General features: G+C 38.8%; 1 protein-coding gene across 1 annotated transcript in view; it reads right to left on the bottom strand.

Annotated features, from left to right (window-relative positions):
- Positions 1–24,697, bottom strand: part of MAGI1 (membrane associated guanylate kinase, WW and PDZ domain containing 1) — a 518,120-nt gene that overhangs the window by 24,225 nt on the left and 469,198 nt on the right. Inside the window, exons 15-17 of the mRNA XM_081315925.1 lie at positions 10,468–10,559; positions 9,271–9,463; positions 7,301–7,594 (exon numbers count right to left, since the gene is read on the bottom strand). Of these exons, the coding sequence (XP_081172051.1) occupies positions 7,301–7,594; positions 9,271–9,463; positions 10,468–10,559 (579 nt within the window). The remainder of the gene's footprint in view (positions 1–7,300; positions 7,595–9,270; positions 9,464–10,467; positions 10,560–24,697) is intronic.

Raw genomic sequence — 24,697 nt, 5'->3', positions numbered from 1 at the left:
TGTCAACCTCTATTTCCATAGCAAATAGTTTTAGATATGTGTGTTAAGGATGGGAGATTAAATGATGATAGTAAAGGACAAGGAAAAATATGATTACAGTACCTTTTTCCTAATCAACTCTACCAAATGTTTCTAGTACCAAAAGCTTCAGCCAGTGTGGGTAATGATGAGGAACATGCCTTTACTAATTTTACGTCTTTGGAGAGCAACAGGCTTGTTGACCTTGATCTATACCTGTAATTCTCACTATGGGGTTTGATCCACCCTAGATTTGTGTATATTTTGGAAGCTTCAGCAAAGCAAGATTGAACTCTTTCCTATATATGAGACATAAAACTTTTATTATGTTACTTTATGTTTAATCTCACAATCACTCGTAGATAGTGCCAGTCTTGATTACTTCATTATTAATTGAAGGGAGTGATATAGTGCAATAGTTAAAGACGCCAAAGAGGCTATGTTTTAAGCTTTATGAAAGTCTCCTATTTTCCATATTACGGGGTGTTTAAAGGAGCAACAAAGTTATGGAAAATGGACAACTAGATGTTGGATAATATTGAGGCAATGTGCAACAAGAGGTGTGTTAAAATACGGTAATTAAGAAAAAATAGTTTAGAAATGTATTCCTGGTATCATAAGACACAGTATCACTTTTAATTAAAAGTTGGAGGCAAGAACAGACATAAAGGAATTTCATTATATAATTAATGTGGTAGTCACTTTCAATTGCTTATAACAAACCCTTTAAAAATATTCTTCTACTATTTCTTAGATGTTAAGCTGGGAATTGATAAGTTCATGTTGACTCTTGTACATGGACCTGTCACCCTTCTTCAACTCAATCTATATCACCAAGTTCTTGTGGGGGAAAAATGGAGGAGAGACTGTTTTGAATGTTGACTTGCATTCCTGGAGAAAAAGCAGGATGTAAACCTAATAAGAGACAAACTCTTAATGAAAGACTGATTGCTGCTAATAGTAAACATGGGCTCTGCCCCACTGCATATTGACAGCAATATATGATGATTAAATGATAAACATTAACTGGAATGACGGTGAAGAGCGGCAGCCCTGCCCGAGCTGCTCGATGTCCTCTCAGGGTTTGTGGTTGAGTTCCCCAAACTTATAGTTTTGGGAGACGTCAACCTACCATCCCTGGGAGGTTCATCTGAGCTTGCTCGGGAGTTCATGGCTTCCATGACGGCCATGGACCTGACGCAGGTAATTTCTGAGCCAACTTATGAGGGAGGCCACACCCTTGACCTGATTTTCTTATCTGGACGGTGGTTGGATGATCTTGGTGGGGGCTTTCCATTTATTATGCCCCTGTCATGGACCGATCATCACCTCCTGCGGCTGGTCTTCCATTTTGCCACCCCCCGCCGTGGAGGTACGGAGCCAACTAGATGGTACCGCCCCAGACGCCTAATGGATCCTGAGAGATTCCAAGCGGCGCTGGGGTCTCCACCTGCCTCCATTGCTCACAGCTCGGCGGATGCCTTAGTGGAAGCCTGGGAAAGGGCAGCCACTGAGGCACTCGACCGGGTTGTACCCTTGCGGCCCCTGACCCGGCGCAGATCCCAGCGAGCTCCATGGTTCTCCGCGGAGCTCCGGGAGATGAAGCGTCGGAAACGGGGCCTAGAGAGCTGCTGGAGGTCCAGCCGATCTGAACCCGACCGATTGCGGTTAAGAACCTACATTAGGTCTTATCTCGCTGCGATGAGGGAGGCGAGGTGTAATTACTTCTCCACCCTCATCGCGTCCGCAGATAATCGCCCGGCCGCCTTGTTTAGGGTGACTCGCTCCCTTCTTAATCAGGAGGTGAGGGAGGATCCCTTGCAGGGTTGTGCCGAGGAGTTTGGTCAACATCTGTCGGATAAAATCGCTCGGATTCGGACCGGTTTGGACTCCAGCTGGGCAGAGTCTGACGATCAGGACACGGGCGGTCTTGTCAATGTTATCTGGGAGGAGTTTGATTCTGTGACCCCTGATGAAGTGGACAGGATTATGGGGAAGCTGAGTTCCACCACATGTTTATTGGACCCGTGCCCTTCTTGGCTGGTTTATGCAGCTAGGGAGAGGACACGAGGCTGGCTCCAGGCGGTTATATCTGCTTCTTTGAGTGAGGGTTATTTCCCCACCGTCTTGAAGGAGGCGGTGGTGAGACTTCTCCTCAAGAAGCCTGCCTTGGACCCAGCTGTATTGAACAACTTTCGTCCAGTCTCCAACCTTCGCTTTCTTGCGAAGGTTGTTGAGAGTGTGGTGGCGCATCAGCTCCCTCTGGTCCTGGATGAAGCGGATTATCTGGACCCTTACCAATCGGGTTTCAGGCCCGGGCACAGCACGGAGACGGCATTGGTCGCTCTGGTGAATGATCTCTGGAGGGCTCGGGATAGGGGGTATTCCTCTGTCCTAGTCCTATTAGACCTCTCGGCGGCTTTCGATACCATCGACCATGGTATCCTGCTGCAGCGTCTCAGGGGATTGGGAGTGGGAGGCACGGTTTTTCAGTGGTTCTCCTCCTATCTCCTGGGACGCTCGCAGTCGGTGTTGGCAGGGGGGCAGAGGTCGACCCCTAGGACTCTCGCTTGTGGAGTTCCTCAGGGGTCGGTCCTCTCGCCTCTCCTGTTCAACATCTATATGAAACCGCTGGGTGAGATCATTCGTGGTTTTGGAGTTGGGTATCATCAATATGCTGATGATACCCAACTTTTTATTTCGACCCCAAACCACCCCAGTGATGCCCTCGCTGTGATGTCCCGTTGCCTGGAGGCGGTTCGGGTCTGGATGGGGAGGAACAGACTTCAACTCAACCCTGACAAGACTGAGTGGCTGTACATTCCGGCTTCCCGAGACACCTGGGATGTTCCACCTCTTTCTATGGGGGGTGAGCTTTTACCCCCTGTGGATAGGGCTCGCAACTTGGGAGTCCTCCTAGATTCACGACTCACTTTGGAGGATCACATAGTGGCCGTGACTAGGGGGGCTTTTGCCCAGGTTCGCCTGGTGCGCCAGTTGCGGCCCTATCTGGACCGGGAGGCCTTGTGTACGGTCACTCATGCGCTCGTGACCTCTTGCCTAGACTACTGTAACGCTCTCTACATGGGACTTCCCTTGAAGACTACTCGGAGGCTCCAACTGGTACAGAATGCGGCCGCGAGAGTTGTCTTGGGAGTTTCCCAGTACTCCCATGTTACACCTTTGCTCCGTGAGCTGCATTGGTTACCAGTTGTCTTCCGGGTAAGGTTCAAGGTTTTGGTTATGATCTTTAAGTCCCTACATGGCATGGGTCCGCGATACCTCGAGGACCACCTGCTGCCGGCGTCGACTCCCCTCCGCCCTGTGCGCGCCCACAGAGAGGGCCTCCTCAGGGTGCCTCCTGTCAAGGAATGTCGACTGGTGGCCCCCAGGGGGAGGGCCTTCTCTGTGGGTGCTCCGGCGTTATGGAACCAACTGCCGGTTGAGCTCCGGATGGCATCAGACCTCCGATCCTTCCGTCGCGGGTTGAAGACCCATTTATTTGAACTAGCGGGTCTGGCCTGATGGGGGTACTTGGGTTTTTTATAGGTTTGTTTTATTATTCTGGTTTTAACTTGGGCATTAATTTAATTATCTTTTAATGTTTGTACTGTTGTTTATATTTATGCCCTGTGAACCGCCCTGAGTCCCTTTGGGAGAAGGGCGGTATAAAAATCTCAATAAATCTAAATCTAAATCTAAGAACAAAAATAAGGAATTGTGTAATGATTTTCTACCCTAAAGGTAAAGGTAAAGGTTCCCCCGCACATGCGTGCTAGTCGTTTCCGACTCTAGGGGCTGGTGCTCATCTCCGTTTCAAAGCCGAAGAGCCAGCACTTGTCCAAGGATGTCTCCGTGGTCATGTGGCCAGCATGACTAGACACCAAAGGCACACGGAACACTGTTACCTTCCCACCGTAGTGGTCCCTATTTTTCTACTTGCATTTTTATGTGCTTTCGAACTGCTAGGTTGGCAGAAGCTGGGACGAGTAACAGGCACTCACTCTGTTATGCAGCACTCGGGATTCGACCTGCCAAACTGCCGACCTTCTGATCGACAAGCTCAGCATCCTAACCCACTGAGCCACCTCATCCCTACTGCTGTTTTAAAACAACGTTTAGAAGTTATGAAAACCTTCTCTCTTTAATAAAAAGGAGTTACTATATGCACTAATTTAATGGATTGCATAATCTAACTTGCAGTGGTGTTTAGGTTAGCTACACCAGGCTATTTCTCAGTTTAAGCTGTATCTATTTTTTAATATGATTACTGAGTAACATAAATTACTTATAATTATATCCATGTATCTGTATCTTCATTTTTTTCTACTTATAGAATATAGAAAACCAGTAAGTATTTTTTATTTATCAAATAAGGAACATGGCTTCATTCCAAATTATTTATTACTGTGCATTAATTTCTTCTTTATATTTTTATATCTTTTACAATCGTTCTAATCTAAACCATTACTGCTACTGCTTAATTGTACTCTTCTTTGGACATTTTATTTTCCTGGTGTTCTGATTTGGCTTCACATTTCTATCTCAATTTGCCATTTCCCCCCCACAAAAATGCAGCTGTGGAATTGCAATGTAAACTAACATCAAACATTATGTACCTTTACCTAACTTAGTTTTGTCAATGTCTCCTATCCACATCTCGGTGTGTTTCTTTAGAGTTTTACACATAATTCTGTTTTGAAGCATGGGGCCATAATGACTATGGGGACCTCATTTGTGTGTGAATGGAGATTTTATCAAGCCATCCAAATATATGCTCGTACTGTATTTGTATTAGCAATTTTAGAAATATATCTTATGTTGTGATAACATGAAAAATATCACAATGAAGGATGAGTTAAATCATCGGCCATATACTATCAGAGGTCCATCATAACTCGTGGAATGGATTATTTCCATAACAGATAGCATGGTTTATTTTTTATTCTTAAATATAACCACCATACAAGAAAAATTTCTGAAAAGTGTCCATTTAGTGAATGAGCAAACCTAATCCATAGGTCTATAGCAGGGGTGTCAAACTCAATTTCATTGAGGGATGCATCAGCATTGCGGTTGCCCTCAGGGGGCCGGGTGGGTATGGCCAGGGTGGGCATGGCCTACTGGGTGGGCATGGCTAGAGTGCGTATGGCCTACTGGATGGGCATGGCCAGCTCTACATCATTCGCATCAAGGGTGCCTATGGGGGCCTGGGCAGGAGTGGGACAGATCTGAGGGTCTCTGGAAGAAGGAGGGTCTCTGGGCCAGGGCCAAGGCAGTGGGGGCTGTTCCCTCACTGTTTCCAGGATGGCTTCGTGGGCCACATGAAACCACTTCGCAGGCCTGATCCGGCCCCCGGGCCTTGTGTTTGATATGTCTGGTCTATAGAAAAGACAGTTTTGACTTAGTCTGGCCCACTTTTGTTGACCACCTATATAAAACTATAAAGCCTCCTACAGATACAGGCAAGCACTGTATAGCCAAGGACGAGGATTTCATGCAGAATATGGGAGCAGAGGAGAAGGGAGGGATTAACTTGAAGTCAAGACATACAGTACATTCGCTTTCACATGGCTTTGTACGTCTAGCTTTCAAGAAATTTTCAGAAATGAACATTAATCACGGGTGCTCAAACCAGACTGGAGAAGGAAACATTTAATTACCCTTATTTAACAGACCGCTCGACCTCTTCAATAAGTCTTGCAGTAAAACTCTCTGAGCTCGGAATATATATATATTTTTACCATGTTAGAGTTGCCTTCTGTACTTATGAGTTTGTATTAAATGGGTGGGATTTATGTGGTTTTGGACTATATTTGCCTCATTATTTTATCTGTCATTATGATTTTTAATAGGCATTCACTATGTCTCCTCAGGCCTTTTTAAGATTGAATATCTCATGTGATTCCAAGTACTTTTTTTAAAAAAAATTAAATGTAAACAAGAACCATATGAATTCCTCAAGAGAGGAAAAGAAGTTTGAAAACTTCTCTCTTAACCAGTGGCATCACCACATTATGAACAGGGCCGACAGATGAAAATTGGAAGACGAATATTTTGTTGTTGCTTAAGCCATAAATATATAAGCAGGTCTTAGAGTCAAGAGGTGCTACCCCCTCTCTCTGGTACATTTAGATTGATTTGGATATCAGCACTTCTTCCTAGGTGCAGGATTAAATCCAGATTAAAAAGCTCTAGAGATAAGAAGCTTCCATTGTATATATATATATATATATATATATATATATATATATATATATATATATATATATATATATATATATATATATATATATATATATATATATATATATATATATATATATATATATATATATATATATATATATTATTCTGCAGGAATGTCTTAGGCTATCTAAGCCTCTCAGTTCCATCCCTGTGCCAAGAGAAATATAAATGGAATAGTGAGTCACCATTGATTTAGGCTTTAGTTAATTTAAAATGTATTAAATGCAATGGCGGGAGAATTGAAAGAGGAAGGTGCAGGAGTTTCATCTGCAACTATCACCTGGAAGGTCAAGCCTTACCTGGAAGGTAAATGGGAATACACTCACAGGCAAAGAACTTATCTGAGAGGTTTTCCTCATGAATGGTGCCATGTTTAAAAAAGTGTATCAAAAGGAAGGCTATGACAACTACACAATCCACATTGCTAGCGCACAGTGAATGCACATATGCTTCCTTTACAGCATCTTCTTAAAAATTCCTAATCTGTTTATCTCAAGAAAAGCCATATGCTACGCAGGGGTTCTTACTTTAAGCATGGGATTACAACCCCCTGTTGCCTTTTTCCCCCTCCTCCTGCTGCCATTATTTCTAGAATCCCAACTTCAAAATGTCTCTTTTAGAAAGAAGAACAAAGTCAACACAAAACAAAATTGTAATTCAGCTTTGAACAAGACCTGGGAGGCAAACATTTCCCAAAAGCCCGACTTTCCAATTAGGCACATTATTGAAATAGAAAGGGGCACATTCCTGAATTTTAATTACTCTTTTGTATTTGTAATTACTATTGTCATTGTACTCTGGCACAACAATTAAGGTTCTGTTATTAACCTAGGCTTACTATCTTTTCCCTTGCTTTTGCCTTGGTCATCGGTGAAGGCTTATTTCGTCAACAAACACTACAGATGCATTAAAGATATCCCTCCCAGCCAAAAGCATAACTGGAGGTCTGTGCCCTTTTGAAGTTAAAATGTGGATAAGAGTCACACAAATCCCGTAACAAAATCTAAATTTTAGAAGGATTTTCGGTACTTACCAAAAGTTGTTCCAGCTTCTGGACGACTAACTGAAGACACGATGACAAATCCAAAACCTTCGTTCTCTCCACGCCGTATTTCAACATCATAGGGCTGGACCACGGTGCTGACCACACCACTGCCTCCGCCCCCACCACTACCAATTCCACTGGTGCTGCCACTGCCTGAACTGACAGTATTGAGTGAGTTTTGACTCCCCTGTGGAGTGCGTTTCTCCTCAGTCAAAGAAGCTGGTTGGTTGCTGCTGTGATGAGAAGAAGCTGGAGAAGGAACCTCATTCTCTGCTTTGGGGACTGTTTGAGAAAGATGCAATCCTGGATTAACAGCTTTTCAGCAATGTCAGATTTTTAGGAGTGTTACAGAAAAAAAATATGAAGCTGATACATTAGGTTTCTGCTTTGTATCAACTGATTATTATGGCCAACGATTAAGGAAAATGACAAAATACCCTGAGGGACTCAAGAGGTGGGAGAAACCTGCTATTGCAACAACTTTTAGGGAGAATATTTTTCTACACATTTTTTTATATTCCAAAGTTCATTTGAGGCTTCCATTTTATATATCTCTATTCAGTAGTGTCACCCATCTGAGGGGATATTAACAATGGAGAAGAACATCCATGATATGCTTTTGCTCAGTGCTACTCAAATCAAAGAACTGGTGTGCCAAATAATTTTTTTCCATTGTGAAATTTAGTATAGTTTGACAAAAAGTTGTATTGCTATTTGAAATAAAAAAATCCATTCTTTCTCTTTTATACCACATTTTATTATGTGTGTTCCATTTGTTTTTCATATTTTGAGGAGTAATTCTCAGTAACAATCTAAGAAGATACTCTTAATACAGGCCTTAGTTAAGGAAAGGCATTCTCAGTCCTTGCACTAAGAGTACAGAGAAGAGCAACAAAGATGATTGGGGACTGGAGGCTAAAACATCTAGGGAACGGTTGCTGGAATTGGGTATGTGTAGTTTAACGAAGAGAAGGGTGAGGGGTGACATGATAGCAGTGTTCCAATATCTCAGGGGCTGCCACAAAGAAGAGGGAGTCAAGCTATTCTCCAAAGCACCTGAAGGCAGGACAAGAAGCAACGGATGGAAACTAGTGAAGGAGAGAAGCAACCTAGAACTAAGGAGAAACTTCCTGACAGTTAGAACAACTAACCAGTGGAACAACCTGCCTCCAGAAGTGGTGAATGCTCCAACACTGGAAGTTTTTAAGAAGAGACTGGACAACCATTTGTATGAAATGGTATAGGGTTTCCTGCCTAAGCAGGGCGTTGGACTAGATGACCTCCAAGGTCCCTTCCTCCTCCTCCTCCTCCTCATTATTATTATTATTATTATTATTATTATTATTATTATTATTATTATTATTATTATTATTTGCTTCAGAAGTCACACTGAAGGCTGGAACTCTTGAACATCTAGAGGTCATATGCTTGCATAGTTTGCCTTCTACCATAAGGTACCATCACATCTTCCTTAGGTCAATTTAACCTCTAGGACACAAGCAAACAAACACACACACACACACACACACACACATACGCAAACAGTTCTATTCTAGAAATTGAGAATAAATAGAAGGGTATGACTATCACATTCATATCAGTGTAATTTCAGAAAAATCTGCTGTAAGCAGATAGCTGAACTAATTGAATTTGGTCAAATCTAACAAGGCAACTTTTATAGGAGTATATTCAGACTGAATCCTGATCACTTTGGTAATTTGGCTGGGCTCCATTCAATACCTTCACAGATGATACAGTAAATTTTCTTCCAAGTATTGTATTGTATTGCTGTATGATGATGTTACCTAGTTTGGATAATGAAAAGACTGCAAGAAAACAACCAAGTTCAGAGAGCACCAAGGACCCCTTATTGTATTTTTCCTCCAAGTAGTACAATATACTATTCTTCCAAGTATAGGACAGAAATAAAGCACCCTCATAGTCACATTGAAGCCTACCTGTGTATACCACTTTGCGTCTGATAGTTAAATTGACATGGCCTTGCTTTGCAGCTTGTTGCATAAGCTGGACTACAAGCTGGTGTGACTTTCCAACCACTGGTGTTCCATCCACGCAGATCAATTCATCTCCAGACCTCAAGCGACCATCAGCGTCTGCAGCACCCAATGGCACAATATGACCAATGTAAATCTGTGAAAAGGAAGTGAATGTGTATGAGAAGAGTTCTCACTTGCCCAAGAAATAAATCATGATTACCTATACTCCCGACACCTTTGAAGAGATTGCTCAAAATCAGAGGGCTGTTTTCCTAATGGGTTCATATCCAAATATCTAAAGCAGAGGTCCCAAACCTTTTGGGGACCAGGGACCGGTTCCATGGATATAGGTTTTTGTGTGGTCCGGAGGGGGCATGGTTTTGCGTGCTGCCTGCATCCCATGGATGGGGCTTTGCTTGTTTGTGCGGACCGGTTGCTGGCATGCTGTGGCCCGGTACTGATCCACGGACTAGGGATTGGGGACCCCTGATCTAAAGGACTGATCTGATAACCTAGAGCTAACCTAGACCACATATCTGTGAAATATATTCACAAAAAAGACAACAAAAAAGAATGTAGTTAATTTCACAGGAGGAAAAACATTTATTTTCCTATTTCAAAAAAATGAAGAATTCATTGTTCCTGGTGCACTTTCATTAAAAAAATCATTCTGGATTAGTATTTTATATTACAGAATTTTCCTTGATTAGGGAATTGAACTCAACATGGATACAGAGTTTCACCACAAACTCACTTTTACATCTTGTAGATTTCTCTTAAATGAGACTGTGTATGCAGCTTAGAAGAAGTCTTACTTTAATGTGATCTGAATCATCAACAGACTAGAATTGATAACATCTGTTCAAAGTTCAGCTCAACAGCTATTACAACTGCTTCAGGGCTAAGCCAGTTGCTGGTGGAAACTGGCCACTCTTATTTGAGCTGGACCGAACTATTCAGCTATTCACAACATGGCTGGTCACTTTGTTCTCTATTGTTTTTCTTTTTTGCTAGCACAATCAAGTGCCGTATCCAAGATATAGTCAATGGTTATGCTAGCAATATAGATAAGATAAGCAAACCCACATTTTGCTGAAGATGATCCTAGAAATTCAGAAGATATTTAAAAAAAACAAACCCAATCTTATAGATACTTACTGGTTCCCCAGGCTCATTTCCACCAAGAATCCTAAATCCAAAACCAGTTTCCTTCCTCCAGAGAAATATATCCTGTTCTTGATAATCTGGAACTGTAAGGAAGTAGAAGAATTTCATGATTTATAATTAGCTGAATGTGTGTTTTGTTGATCCTAGTATATGTTGAACTAGGGCTTACAAAACACAGATATTGCATTGCCCTGTATTTATGGGCAAGGCAAGAAAAGCAATTTGATTTGCAAGGAATGGCATCCATTTTCTACAATGAAGGAGATATAATTTACAAGATGCATCCTTTGTTATTTATACCATTTTAAAATGACACAGCTTTTAAGACCTTCTGGAAGATCTTCCCTTGGTCAAATTAAATTAAATATACCATGATGCCATTTGATCTTGAGAGGATGCAAATATGATACCCATCTTCAAAACCTTGCAAAACAAGCCAATGACTTTGATACAGATTTAATCAGACTCAGAGTATACCCAGTAGTTTCACTGGAACTACTGTAAATTTGAGTTGGTTTAGATCCAAGCCTGTATTTTTTAATTTACTTACGTCTTGTATTTATAAACCTGTCACATGAATTTCAAAAGTTAATATCAGAAAGTAACACATTTGTCTATATTGGAAAACAAGCACAAGTAGGACAAAGCAATCAAAGCATTTTCTCTCTGGAACAGTTGTTTATCTGGTTGCCAATTATTGCTTGAGAATTTTCAAAAAGAGGAATAGCATTCAGCATATATCATACTTCCAAAGTAACTGTGCCAGAGCTTCAGGGGATGCTGGCCCATAGTTCAGTGCATCTGGTCCTTACCAGCCACATGGATTGCAAAACCAATATAATCTACTTCTCTCATACTTGGCAAAAGAGATTTTTGAGGAATCCATTTTATGACATTGCCTTTCTGGTTCAATGTAAAACTACCTACTCAAGATTTGTATGTGTATGTGTGTGCAATTGTAATCCATGCCATAATCAATGCACTATACGAATCTAAAACAAACTTCTTTCAAATCTGAAAGATGTTAATGTAACCTCTGGCAGTGTTTAGGAATCTTTAAAACTGGATGGAATTTGAACAGAGGTACAACGTAAAATATATCAAATACCCAAACCACTAATTTTTATGCTAAAGAAAATTGCATATATAAGGACAAAACACAATACCAACTTGGGAAATATGACATTATCATGGATGAACAATTTCAGCAAACTCCTGAATCCATGAATTTAGATTCCCTGTTTTTGTAATAATTCAAAGCAATCTGCTATGGACAGTCTTTAATATGGTCAGGGTATTTTATTTTTCTCTTTTCAGCTCTCAATAAGCCTAAAGCATGGTTTTTATTTCAGATGCCAACTGACTGCCAATTAAGTATTTGCTCTATGCTGCATTATCAGAATTTGTTGATGCTTGTAGCATCAGTTATAAATCCCTGGTCCTTTTTGGAAATAATGAGTAGATAGTTTTTTTTTGTCATTAGGCAAATGAGATCCTGTTAGAGAGTATAACTCCATTAGTAGTATAGTACTGTTGATTTTCTTTTCGAAAGAGAGATGAGAAATGGAAAACAAATCAGGAACTCTATTCTGAAAGAATTTTTGTGATAATTAACATCTGCAAGCCTTTTTTTAAATTGCTAGCATCAATTCAGTTGACAGTACTATAAATGGCTGGAGCACAATCCTTGCAAAGTATCTGTTAAATTGACTTAGGAATATATCTCTTCTATACATCCAGGTTTATATACGCATTTTTGTATTATATACGCATTTTTGTATTGTTGTTTTTTTATTGTTGTTTTTTTATTGTTGTTAGCCGCCCTGAGTCCTTTGGGAGATAGGGCGGCATATAAGTCCCAAAAATAAATAAATAAATAAATAAATAAAGAAAGAAAGAAAGAAAGAAAGAAAGAAAGAAAGAAAGAAAGAAAGAAAGAAAGAAAGAAAGAAAGAAAGAAAGAAAGAAATAAATATAGATCTCTGTTTATCCACTGATTGTACCCAGGTTCAGCACTGAAAGAAGATTAAGTACACAAAGACTAATGTGCATCAGCCCTCTTGTTAATGGTTGCAAGCTTCAATGTCATATTGCAAGCATAATCAAGGCAAAAGCCATTTTAGGAGAACTGAACATTTCTAGGGTGCCCCAGCCCTAACAACACATTGCCTGCTTGTAATGACTTTTCCCTTTCCTGCTGTGGTTCTGGTTTGGGAATTGTTTTCTTTCTTCAGCTTTTCCTTCTTCTCATCAGCTAAATAAATTTGATACTGTCATGATGCTTCGCTGAAATTTGGCTACAAAAATGATTCAAAATGATGGGAATGTTTGTTTGCTCTATTTTGACCTGGCTAGCACTATTATTCTCGCTCCGGTTCTTTCCCTTATCCCCAGAAATGGCACAGTGTGGCATGTTTGTGCATTGCAGCAAGCCAAAATATTGGCAAGGCTCAGTGACATGATGCAGCAGCAGCAGTAACAAAATGAATGCATTGAGTAAATGGAATATTAGGGATTCAAGCTGAAGGTTTCTTTGTGTCGTTAAACGTATCATGCTGGATCATTTACAGCACAGTATATGAGCTTATAGCAGATGGCAACCAGGAACAATAAATTAAGCATAAACCTTATTTTGTCATTTGTGCAAGAAAGGATACTTCTTTTCCTGACTTCTCTTCCTGTACTTTGAGATGTACTGTACTTCTGACCATTACAATGACTCAATTTCTGAAACTTTTCAGGAGATAATATTGTCTGCACTAATATGATCAGAATATATAAAATACAGTATTTCATAGGGAAAATTAATCTTTGAAGACACTGACTGTATACGCTAAATATTATAAAACCAGATAAAACCAAGTGTACTAACTTATCAGTCAAGTACCAATAATTACTTTTAAATGCATCAAAACACAAAGCTTCAAATGCAGTTAACAAATGATGTTTTAAAATTGAAATATTTGAGTGGAGGGAGCTAATCCTCACTATTTCTATGAATAGTGAGTTGCAAGATATTTTGAATTATTTTTCTTTGAAAACTTCCTCTGGCTTTTGAAAATTCAATGCCAAAGAGTCACCCAGAAATGATCCAGAGCAAAAGAACAGTCACAGGTAAAACCAAGTGCCTATCTTTTGATGGAAGTGTTGAAAGGAAGCTAATGGCATCCAATCAGGTTAAATAAAATGAATTCTGGATTCTGTTCGTTGAGTAACATTAAATCAAGCATTTTGCTGACAGTTTATTCTCCACTATGGAGAATGACTGAGAGTTTAAATATTAAATTAGGGCATGAACTAAGTAGTTGGAATGTAAAACAGCACACATACTGTACATTGGTTTTTCTTCTATTTTACATCTATTGATTTCTGTCTATATTTTCCATGTCCTATCATCTTAACCTACCAGTATTTAGTAAAGTGGCTCTAAAGCTATATCCATTAGCGCACTAAGCTCCAGCTCAACAATTTTCTAAGTATAATGACAGAATAGTGAGATGATAGGGTTGGTCAATACTTCGCTATCTGAAGGTTATTATCTTACAGCATCTCAATTTAAATGCAAGTCAAATTGCATCAAAAAATGTGAGCTTTGCTGCTAATTCAAGCTGAAAGCCAACTGTATGCTAAACTAATTGGTCTTGGTTGCTGCCTGTAGTTCACAAAAGCTAAAGGTTACTTCCAATTAGGGCTAGGTGAAACATGTTAAGAGCTAGTCTGATATATGCAAAATAGCTTCTGCAGAACATTTCTGCAGCACTTTCTCACCTATTTTAACCTGTGAGCTTTATAATGCTTTCTGTTCTTCTATTTTCTCAAATGAAGATACGAACCCTTAAGTTCTACCTATGTTACTTGCAGTTCTTGCATAGTTTACTTAGAAAAAAATAATGAGAATAATGCTTTTTCCCTTACAATAGAGCTATTTTTAAATAGTAAAAGCAGCACGATAGCAAATAAACTAAGTTAGTGACTGTTCATGGAAACTTGTTCCTGAAAATGTGACTTACTATAAGGAAGTTGACACTTTCAAGGTTAAGAAGTTTGTTTGCTCTGGCATATTACATATTTCAGACTTAGTCACTTATTCCATTTATATTAATGATTCCTTCATTGATTCCTATGCACTTATAATCCCATGTAATTATTGTTACCTCACTGATGTTATGAATTTTAATTCTGATGATCTTTGGACAGAGCGTTAATAATGGTTTGGATTTGAAACAATTCAATCCAATATAAAATCTAGTACGTCTGACCGCTTACAATTCAGCAAACACTTCTCAAGAGTTTCAATACATCCTTATTTTCATTATGGTTGACACAGTCTAGCAGTGAATCTCCTTTGACGAGCAAGGAGATAGTAATAAGATAATGGCATCATGAACTACAAACACATACGTACACAACATAACCAAAAGTGAGTCAAAACTCATTTTACAGCCTTTTGCATCAATTGCTCCAAGTACATTTATAAAATTAGCATCTGACTTGAGTGGTGAGTTAAACAAAATCTTATTCTAAGTCCCTACTGATATAGTTTCCATATCTTTGAGAGGCCATTTAATTGGTTATAGGTGACAATGAAGTCACTGGCTGTTAAACTGGAAGTTTCTCATCAAACATGAAATCTCAGCATTATCTGATATTTCCCCTGACGGAATGATAGAAACTGACCAAGTGGCATTGTTTAGAAACAAGCCACATGCACAAAAAAATGTGAAGGGAATTCCAAATTAAAAATGGTATGGCCTGTTTCCTCCCCCCCCCCATTAATGTTTATATTGTTTGTTTTATCAAATGGTAAAACAATGTTTCAAGACTGATAAGCACACTTAAATGCTGATCAGCATAATTATCATTTCAAATTAAAGGACATTTTAAAGCAGAGGTCCACAACCTTTGGGGCACAAGGGATTGTTTCTGTGGAGAAAGTTTTTTTCGCAGACCAGAAAGTGCATGGTTTTATGTGCTGCCTGCATCCCATGGATGGGGCTTTGCTTGTTTGTGTGGACTGGTTGCTGGCATGCCATGGCCCACTACTGGTCCACAGACTGGGGGTTGGGGACCCCTGTTTTAAAGGACTCGACACACTCCTTGGGGGGGAAAAAACCCTCTACCAAACATTTTACAATGACTAAACTTGATTCTGCCTTCAGTCTCCCATGAGGTAAGGATCAATTTTCACACCAGTGGTTTATCCATACTGACTTGTTATTGCAGTCTCTCAATGATTTCATGCAAAAGTTATAAAAAGAGTTCTTAACATGGGATGAGAAGAAATGATAATAAGCAGGGTAATCCTAATACTTCACTTCAGCTAGAATATATTTTTTTCATTATGTTGGTTGGCAGTGACACATTAAGAAAAGCATTAGTGACTCTTAGTACAGTTCATGCTTCATGCCAATATCTCCAACCAATCCAGCCACATGAAGTCCCCCAAATCACAAACACTGCTACACGATGGACAGCAAGACAAGATATAAAATTCTCAACTCATTCTTACATTCTCCAAAACTCGTGGAATTGATTTCTCTTTCTCTTTCACCCTTGCTCAGTCCAGTCGTAGGCGAAGGTGACATAGCTGTGAATATTAATTTTGACATTTTGCAAAGCTTAATGAAACCTGTTTTTTGTTGGTTCAGTTCAGTTCTGCTTTCATGACTATCATGACCCTCAAAAGTTGCAGCTTCCGAGGATTAGAACAGACTCACCAGTTTTAATAGTTCTATCTAGAGCTGAACTATTTGATGTTGGAATAATTAGACCAAAATATAATATATGAACAGGTTCTAGCTAGGTTTTAGAAAAAGCAGCAAGAATCATTTTTGCTTTTGACAACATGCATTTATACTGGATTAGAAAGCCAAATCTTCAACAAATTACATTTAATGATTTTCAATAAAATATTGATTTATTATACCCTTTTTAAATGAGAGGTACCCAGAAGCAGGGGGAAATTGAATAAAATCTTGCCTTGCATTGTTTTAGGACTCCTACTGCAATAAAACATTTTTGCAACTTTTTATTATAATAATACTCATTACTTGTAAATGAAGTGCTTTTTAAAGCATAGATTTTAATATGATACACGTGTTGCCTCAGCTGATACAGACACAACTTTCCCAAATTATGAATAAAGCTATGGTGACATCAATCTTTGCTTTTAACTTTAGACTTCTGTTAAACTGAAATTATACAAACTCCTATGAGAAATTTCAATTAACCTTAAAGCCACTAACCAGGTCAATGACCTGAATCTATATGTTATTAGGCTAGTGACTATATTGTTGATCACTAGCCTAATAACATATAGATTCAGGTCCTTACATACTCAATGTGTAGTCCTCAATGGAACTACATCTACATGGAGGAAAGCATACAGTGGGGTACCCGAAGGTTCTGCCTTAGGCCCAGCACTCTTCAATATCTTTATCAATGATTTAGATAAGGGGATAGAAGGTGTACTCATCAAATTTGTGGATGACACTAAGTTGGCAGGAATAGCCAACATTCCAGAAGATAGACTTAAGATACAGAAGGATCTTGACAGACTTGAACATTGGGTGCTATCTAACAAAATGAAATTCAATGATGAAAAGAACATTCTCCATTTAGGCAAGAAAACCTAATGAACAGGTATAGTACAGGTAGTATCTGGCTCAATAGTGGTAGTAACTGTGAGAAGGATCTTGGACAAACTAATATGAGCCTGAAGTGTGCAGCAGTCACCCAAAAAACCAACATAGTCCTAGGCTGCATTAACAGAGGAATAGAATCAAGATCATGTGAAGTGTTAATACCACTTTATAATGCCCAGGTAAGACCACACTTGAAATACTGTTGGCACTAAAATACACTATTCTATCTAAAGTTTTGAATAAAAAAGTCTGGATTCAAAATGAATGTGAAAATGAACTCTTTCTGCGGTTTTATCTCTATGTCTGTAGCAGGCTTGGACATCCTCTACCAAGTAAAACCCTTTGCCCAGGCCTCAAAACCTACCAAGCTACAAATTCTGGGGCAAACTTTGACCTTTGACCTTTCTTTGACAGCTTAAAACTATCAAAATATTTCCTCTTGGAGAAATAATGCACCTATTTTGCTCAAAAAACCAATCTCAAACCTTTATTTCTTTTCTCTTTTCTTTTTTTTTTAAAAAAACCCTCAAATGTTGCCTTTGTCCTTTCTATTTACATTGCCACATGAAAGGCCGTACCCCTTAGAAGCTAAACACTTTTACAAATAGAGTAACACTAACTCTTTAAGATTTTCAAACAGGATATACAGGTAGTCTTCAACTTAAAACCATTCATTTAGTAACCCAGTGGGTCCCCAAGCCCAGTCCATGGACTGGTACCGGTCCACGGCATGCCAGCAACCGGGCCACACAAACAAGCAAAGGCCCATCCGTGGGATGCAGGCAGCACACAAAACCACGCCCCCTCCAGTCCATGTAAAAACCTCTCCCCATGTTTAGTTTAGTTTAGTTTATTAGACTTATATACCACCCTTCTCCCGTAGGACTCAGGGCGGTTCACAAGGTTTTTTAAAAGAAAAGAATACCACAAAAACAAAAATTAAAACAATTAAAATGATTATATTAAACCTTGAATATAAAAATCCTAATTAAAAACCAATTAAAACCCCAATTAATACCCTCAGTCCAGGCCAGAAAGCTCAAAGAGCCAGGTCTTCAGGTCCCGGCAGAATGAGCGGAGGTCAGGGGCAGTCCTAAGCTCTACAGGCAGCTGGTTCCAAAGGGCCGGCGCACCCACAGAGAAGGCCCTCCCCCTGGGTATTGTCTGCCAGCAATCTTTTACTGGCGATACCCTGAGAAGATCCTCCCTGTGGGAGCGCACAGGACGAAGGGAGCTTGATGCCGGCAGCAGGTGCTCCCTCAAATATCCCGGACCCAAGCCATTTAACCGGTCCCTGGTGCCCAAAAGGTTGGGGACCTCTGTAGTAACCATTCAAAGTTGCAACAGTACTGGAAAAAGTGATCTTTAACCGATCCTCAAACTTAGAATGAGTGCAAGGAGTTGAAGCATCCTCACGGTCAAGTGATCAAAATCCAGGTGCTTGGCAACTGGCATATATTTACAATGTTGCAGCATCTCAGGGTCATGTGGTCACCATTTGTGACCTTCCCAGCCAGCTTTGCTTAACAACCAGGATTTTCCTTCAAAATGGTGGACAGGCAGCAAAGGCTGTAAAGAGCTCCTCCAAAAGCAAAAAGCTTAACAGCCACATGATTCCCTTAACAACTAAAATGATTTGCTCATTAACCATGGCACACACACAAAAAAAGGTCACGAAATTGGGCACGACTCACTTAGGCTTAGCAATGGAAATTCTGGTCCCAATTGTGGTGGTAAGTTGAGGACTAGTATGTTTAAATGTGGTTGTTTTGTTTCCTGGCCATGCAACGATAAGCACTTCGAACCTTCCCCCAACACAGAAGGTAACACTTTGTTTTAAAGCTGCTTCATCAAAAATGTCCTATTTCTCATGCTCTCACATTTTTCAAACCTATCTAATTATGGATTAGGGAAAAGCTTCATGTGCTTTTCTTCTGTTTATCTGATTTATAAGCTGCATATCTAGTGTGTGACTGCAAATAAAAACCAAATATTAAAAAAAAATGCAATAGTTGTTAAAGCTCTTTAAAAAAAGTTTAAACCCTCTTCTGCATTGTTTTTAATTAAAGCATGCTTAAGCCTTTCAAAGGGGTTCATTAACACATCTGCAAATCAGATTAATTCATTTTGTCATTGCTGTTTTGACAGATGGCTCCTACATAGGATACAGCAGCTTTGTAAAGGATGCAGGCAGCACAGTAGCAGATTGCAGCAATCCTCAAGGAAATTTTATACTAAGACGCCATAAAGAGAAGGGAGGGGAAAATAAGCAACTTCTACTAAATTTATTTTTTAAGAAATAAAATTTGGATCCAGGCACATTTGCTGAATAGGTAAAGGGTGGTTCTTGAAAATAATGCTTCTTCTAAATATTAGTTCTTGTCAGTTTTTTATTCTGCATATCTATATATATATATGTCTGTTTGTATGTGTGTTTGTGTATGTGTGTTTGTGTATGTGTGTATATAAACATGTGGAATACATTGGCAGTTGCCTGTTATGTACAAAGTGACACAACTGAACTCAATATATATAATAGTAAGAAAGTAAATGATATATAAATTGTGGACCACTCCTCAGATATCTTAAGTAGCTTGCTTTCATACAAGAGAAAAGTAGCTGGTTTGACTGTTAAGGTTGAGCTCTAGAATAGTTTTGCCATTTGTCTAGTAACATAATGTGGATAATAATAACTATACTTGAAACTGACCCAAGATTACTGACTAGATACTGTGATTTAGACATTAATAATATAAAATCCATGTTAGTGGTCTCACACAGACCATTTGTATTAGCATACACATACATGTTGATAAACATTCTAAAACTTGCTATTTCCTGGAACAATATTACACAGATTTTTATCATAAAAATTGTATTTTCAGCTCTGTTTGACATAATGGCGGTGTTTGCACAGTCTAGAATCCAGAAGTGGAATGATTCTGCACTGCTATTGATATCCGCAGGTTGGTTATTCAATGTTCTGAGTCATCATCCTAAATTACATTAAGTTTACATTTGATGATTCTACGATCTGAATCTTTTATGTATTTTTTCAATCTGTATATCTGATAATTTTATATTTGAGAACATTTTCCAAAAAATGTAGCCAAAACATTTTGATTACATGCTTTAAAATAAGTCACTTACTCTTTAATGTAGGTAGAGTGAGGGATGACTGAATTTCATTGGGGGGGGGGGAGAAGGAAGGCATCGTGCTGCTAATGGCAGAAACTTTATGGTTGAAGGAATGGACACCAGCAAGAAAGTAAGAAGTACCATTTTGATTTGTTTTTCATTATTACTTATTAATATTTATTACTTGAGTATCCAAGGACATAGGTTGGAAGCAGTCAATGTATTCATTCCAAACTTCTTGGAAGCCTTTTTGGTATTCTTGAGAAACTCCACTTTTAACAGAAGATTTCTAGCCAAAGTGTCGATTTCTCCAATAGTAATTCCAATCAGTCAAACAAAATTCTGGGGGCTTGACGCTCTCTGAGTTTTGTTGTTTTCTTGCAGACCTCTCATTACCAAACTAGGTAACATATCAGTGCTAATAGGGAGTGAAGTTTGCTCTCATTTTATATTCTATTGGCTTGCCCTGTCAGTGTTGGTGGGAGTGGTCTTGGTGATTCCTTGATTGGACAGTTGTTTACTGTTAGCTTGTTTGGCAGCTCCTTGACTGGGATATTGTTTGCTTCTTGATTGTTGATCCAGTGTTAATCTTGGTGTTAATCAGTGGTGGGATTCAGCCAGTTTGCACTAGTTCGGCAGAACCAGTAGCTAATTTTTTGTTGCCCAGGCCCAGAATGAACTTCCGGAAGTGGCATCCACACAGAGAACCGGTTGTTCACATATTTGAATCCTACCACTGGTGTTAATCTATGCTCATCTGGGTGTTGATTGGTAGTGAGCAGATGTCTTGGTCTTTTTGTTTTCTTTCTTAGTTTTTTTTCATTGTCTCTTGAATGGCATGTATATGTTGTTTATGTCTATATGCCTATTGATGGTCTGATTGCCAGGTTTCCAGGAATTCTCTTATGGTTTTAGACTTGCCTTGGTCTAAGATGCTAAAACTATGGTTAAGTCTGTCTATGTGTTGTGAAATTAAGGAATTTTCATCATGTCTTCTGACTGCTAGTTGGTGTTCATGGGCATGCTCTGCCAGTCTTCTGCAGAGACACGGGGAGGTTTCATGGAGTTTTCATTTGAAGAAAGACTATATATTTGTGTAGCATCAGCAATTGAAGACATTGGACAAGTTCTTTTTGACTGCAAATTGTACTCTGCAGAAAGGACTGGTTACTTAGATTCTTAAGAGCCATGGTGGCAGAGTGATTAAAATGCAGTATTGCAGGCTAACTCTGCCCACTACCAGGAATTCAATTCTCACCAGCTCAAGGTTGCTTCAGCCTTCCAGCCTTCCCAGGTCGTTAAAATGAGGTCCCAGATTGTTGGGGGCAATATGCTGACTCTGTAAACTGCTTAGAGACTGCTATAAAGCACTATGAAATGGTATATAAGTCCAAGTGCTATTGCTGTTTAAAAACAAAAAAATACTGGGGCATTTCTTACAGGGAATGAACTTGCATATCATATTTCAAAGGCCATTTCAAAGAAGACAGAATTTAAATCAGTTTGGGGTTAGTTGTAGGGGTGCCAACTTACTATGAACAATTTGCTATTGTTTTCTTTGTATTTACTTGCATATTTGTATTACTTTTATTGATTTAGTCATTTGACATGGCCAGATTACTAAATCAATAATGTTTATATTCTGTTCTGTTCCATTCTCTTTAAGACAAACAAACATTTGCACAGCATAATGTTAACAGACTTGCTGAAATGTTCATCTGTGATTAAACCTCCACCACTAGCTACCTGAACATCAGAAGCAGCCTGCTTTTTGAAATGCAGGAGCATTTTAGCAGTCTGCACACACAGTGCTCTGAAGAAATAGGCTATTTTTATTCTAAAAGATTAAGATACTATTGGTATCTCTGCCTCAAGTAAGGAGAAGCCTAGGACTAAAAATAGTGTGCCAGGGAACACTACAAATCCAGGTTGTATTCCATCCTGGGAGGGGAGATTCATTTACCTGTGTAGAGCAAAGTCTATTTTAAAGAAAAGTCACTTCTCATTGCTGAGACAGATTTGAAATAGCCAGGTAGATTTTCCAGATGGCTTTATCCGGGTTACACAAAGGCTATGCCCACTCTTCTAACTTACACTGTATACATTTCTTATCCAAAATATTTTTAATTTTGGGGCACAGGAAAACTGATTTTTCTTAGAACTGTTTTCTGAGCCCAGGAAATGCATATACAAACAAACATAGTCACAAATTCAGAGATGCTTAAAGGAAAGCCTAGGTAACCAAATAGGTTTGTAAGGAATAAAAAATGTTCTGTGTCTAAAGTATGGCGACATTTGGATGGTAATCTGCAGCCCTCAGATCTTTTGCCCAAGGAGGGCCGCAAAAGGTGAGTTTCACAGGCAGTCCACTCTGATTTGCATTTCTGGTAATGGATCAAGCTGAGCAGTTGGTAGTCAGCTGCCCATCAGATCTTGTATGATCCAAAGGCCCCCAAACAGATTTTGTTGTTTGATGGTATTAACGGTAATTGTTGTGGGACGTAAGCTGTTCTAAGCAATTGCAACTGATTGTTTGTAATTAAGATGTTCCAGATGCTCAGACTGGATTTGACATTTTTATCCACCTATCGAGTCCCTCCCAAGTACCTGGGTTAGGCAGATGTGGATGCTTGATGGTGTTACAGATATTGTCACATGATGTAAACTGTTCCAATTAAACTTGCCTTCTGAAATTGACTGATGGTGAATTTGACAATGCTGACCGTGTTTAAGTGGTGCTTCAACTGTTTTGAGATTGTACTGAGTGGGCTTATTACTATTGGTACTACATCATCATTATTATTATTATTATTATTATTATTATTATTATTATTATTATTATTATTATTATTATTATTATTATTATTATTATTATTATAAAATTCCACCATTGGAAAAACCAGAAAGGCTAGATTAAAGAAAGATCACCATGGAGAAAATTTCTGTGGTCACTAAGAGTAAACATCAACCTGATAACACATAATTATTCAATCAGGATTAAAATCTCTGGGGTTATTCTCTCTCTTCCCCTTCTCTTATAATCTTACTAACATTGAGCAACATTCTTTATTACGTTGGTTTTTATTGCCAATGTTTGTTCATGTACTATTTGCTAAAATACAAAATATATTAAAAGAAAGGATAATTCTGCTCATAGATTTAAATTTCTCAAATAATGTTCAGTTGGGAAAAGTCTTTAAATGGTAAATAACAGCAGAATTGAAATAAGAGTAAAATTAATATTCCAAGGAATTTGAACTTTTTCTAGTTCAAATTTAAAATTTAGAATGTTCTGAGCTAATTCTGATTAACTAACTTATCTCATTTCTAAAAAAAGCACTGTTTTTTTAAATATTACATTTTAAAAAGCATATATAATGTTAAAATCTGCATGAGATTAAACCCTATGCAAGTGTCAATGGTTATACAATTTACAGCACTTCTACAGGCTGTTGCAGCTGGAACAATAGTACTGTGAGAAATCCCTTTTGATCCATCTACCAACCTTTGAAGTACTGATGTGTAAGAAAATTTTCTTGCAATTTTTTTTATGTCAGTAGGCATCAATTTCCTAAAAGAGAATTTGATTTTCAAATTTCTTTCAAAGCTCCTTTCTTTCTGGAGAAGTATAGAGTCTGGAAAAGTCAAATCTGGAACAAGGGTCACTTAGTGATCTAGAAACTGGATAAATCTATGTACGAATATTTTGTCTTTCATTATATACTTTATATATAGATAAAGAAACCCAATAAAGAAACCCACTTGTCCAAAACCAAGGAGTCCAAAACTCCTAAAATGCATGTAACTTGTCTTGCCTAAATATGTAGATGGAAAAGTTGAGAAAAACACACACACACACACACACACACACACACACACAAATACACACGCACACACCACCATAGAGATTATAATATAACACATGGATGCAGCGGAGAATAGACTGCAGCTGAAATTGTTGAGTTTATTCTAATTACTAATTACAGTAGCTATTTCTAATAAACTGTTTAGCTGGCAGTATTATAGATAGCTATGGGGGTCTTAGACAAATATGGTCTAGTGGTTACAGCACCAGGCTAGAACCAGGTGACGCTGAGTTCTAGTCCCACCTTAGGCATGAAAACTGGCCAGGTGACTTTGGGCTAGTCACTCCCTCTCAGCACAACTTACCTCAAAGGGTTATTGTTGTTGTTGTTGGTGGTGGTGGTGACATTGGAAGGAGGAGGAGTGAACATTATGTATATTTGCAGGCTTGAGTTATTTATAAAAAAATAATGAAGGTGAGGTAAAAATAAATAAATAATAAATGTTACTGCAGGGGTGATTAGGGAAGAGAACAGGAGACAAAAACTCCATGTAATGGAAGTTGCATGTTGAGAATGCAAAACATTCACAAATCTTTTTTTAGGCCAAGCTACATGTTTACATACATGGGACGT

This window comes from Vipera berus (assembly GCF_964194415.1).
Source record: "Vipera berus genome assembly, chromosome: 2".
NCBI lineage: Eukaryota > Metazoa > Chordata > Lepidosauria > Squamata > Viperidae > Vipera > Vipera berus.
The sequence above is the reverse complement of the archived record's forward strand: the minus strand, read 5'-3'. Positions and strand labels throughout refer to the sequence as shown.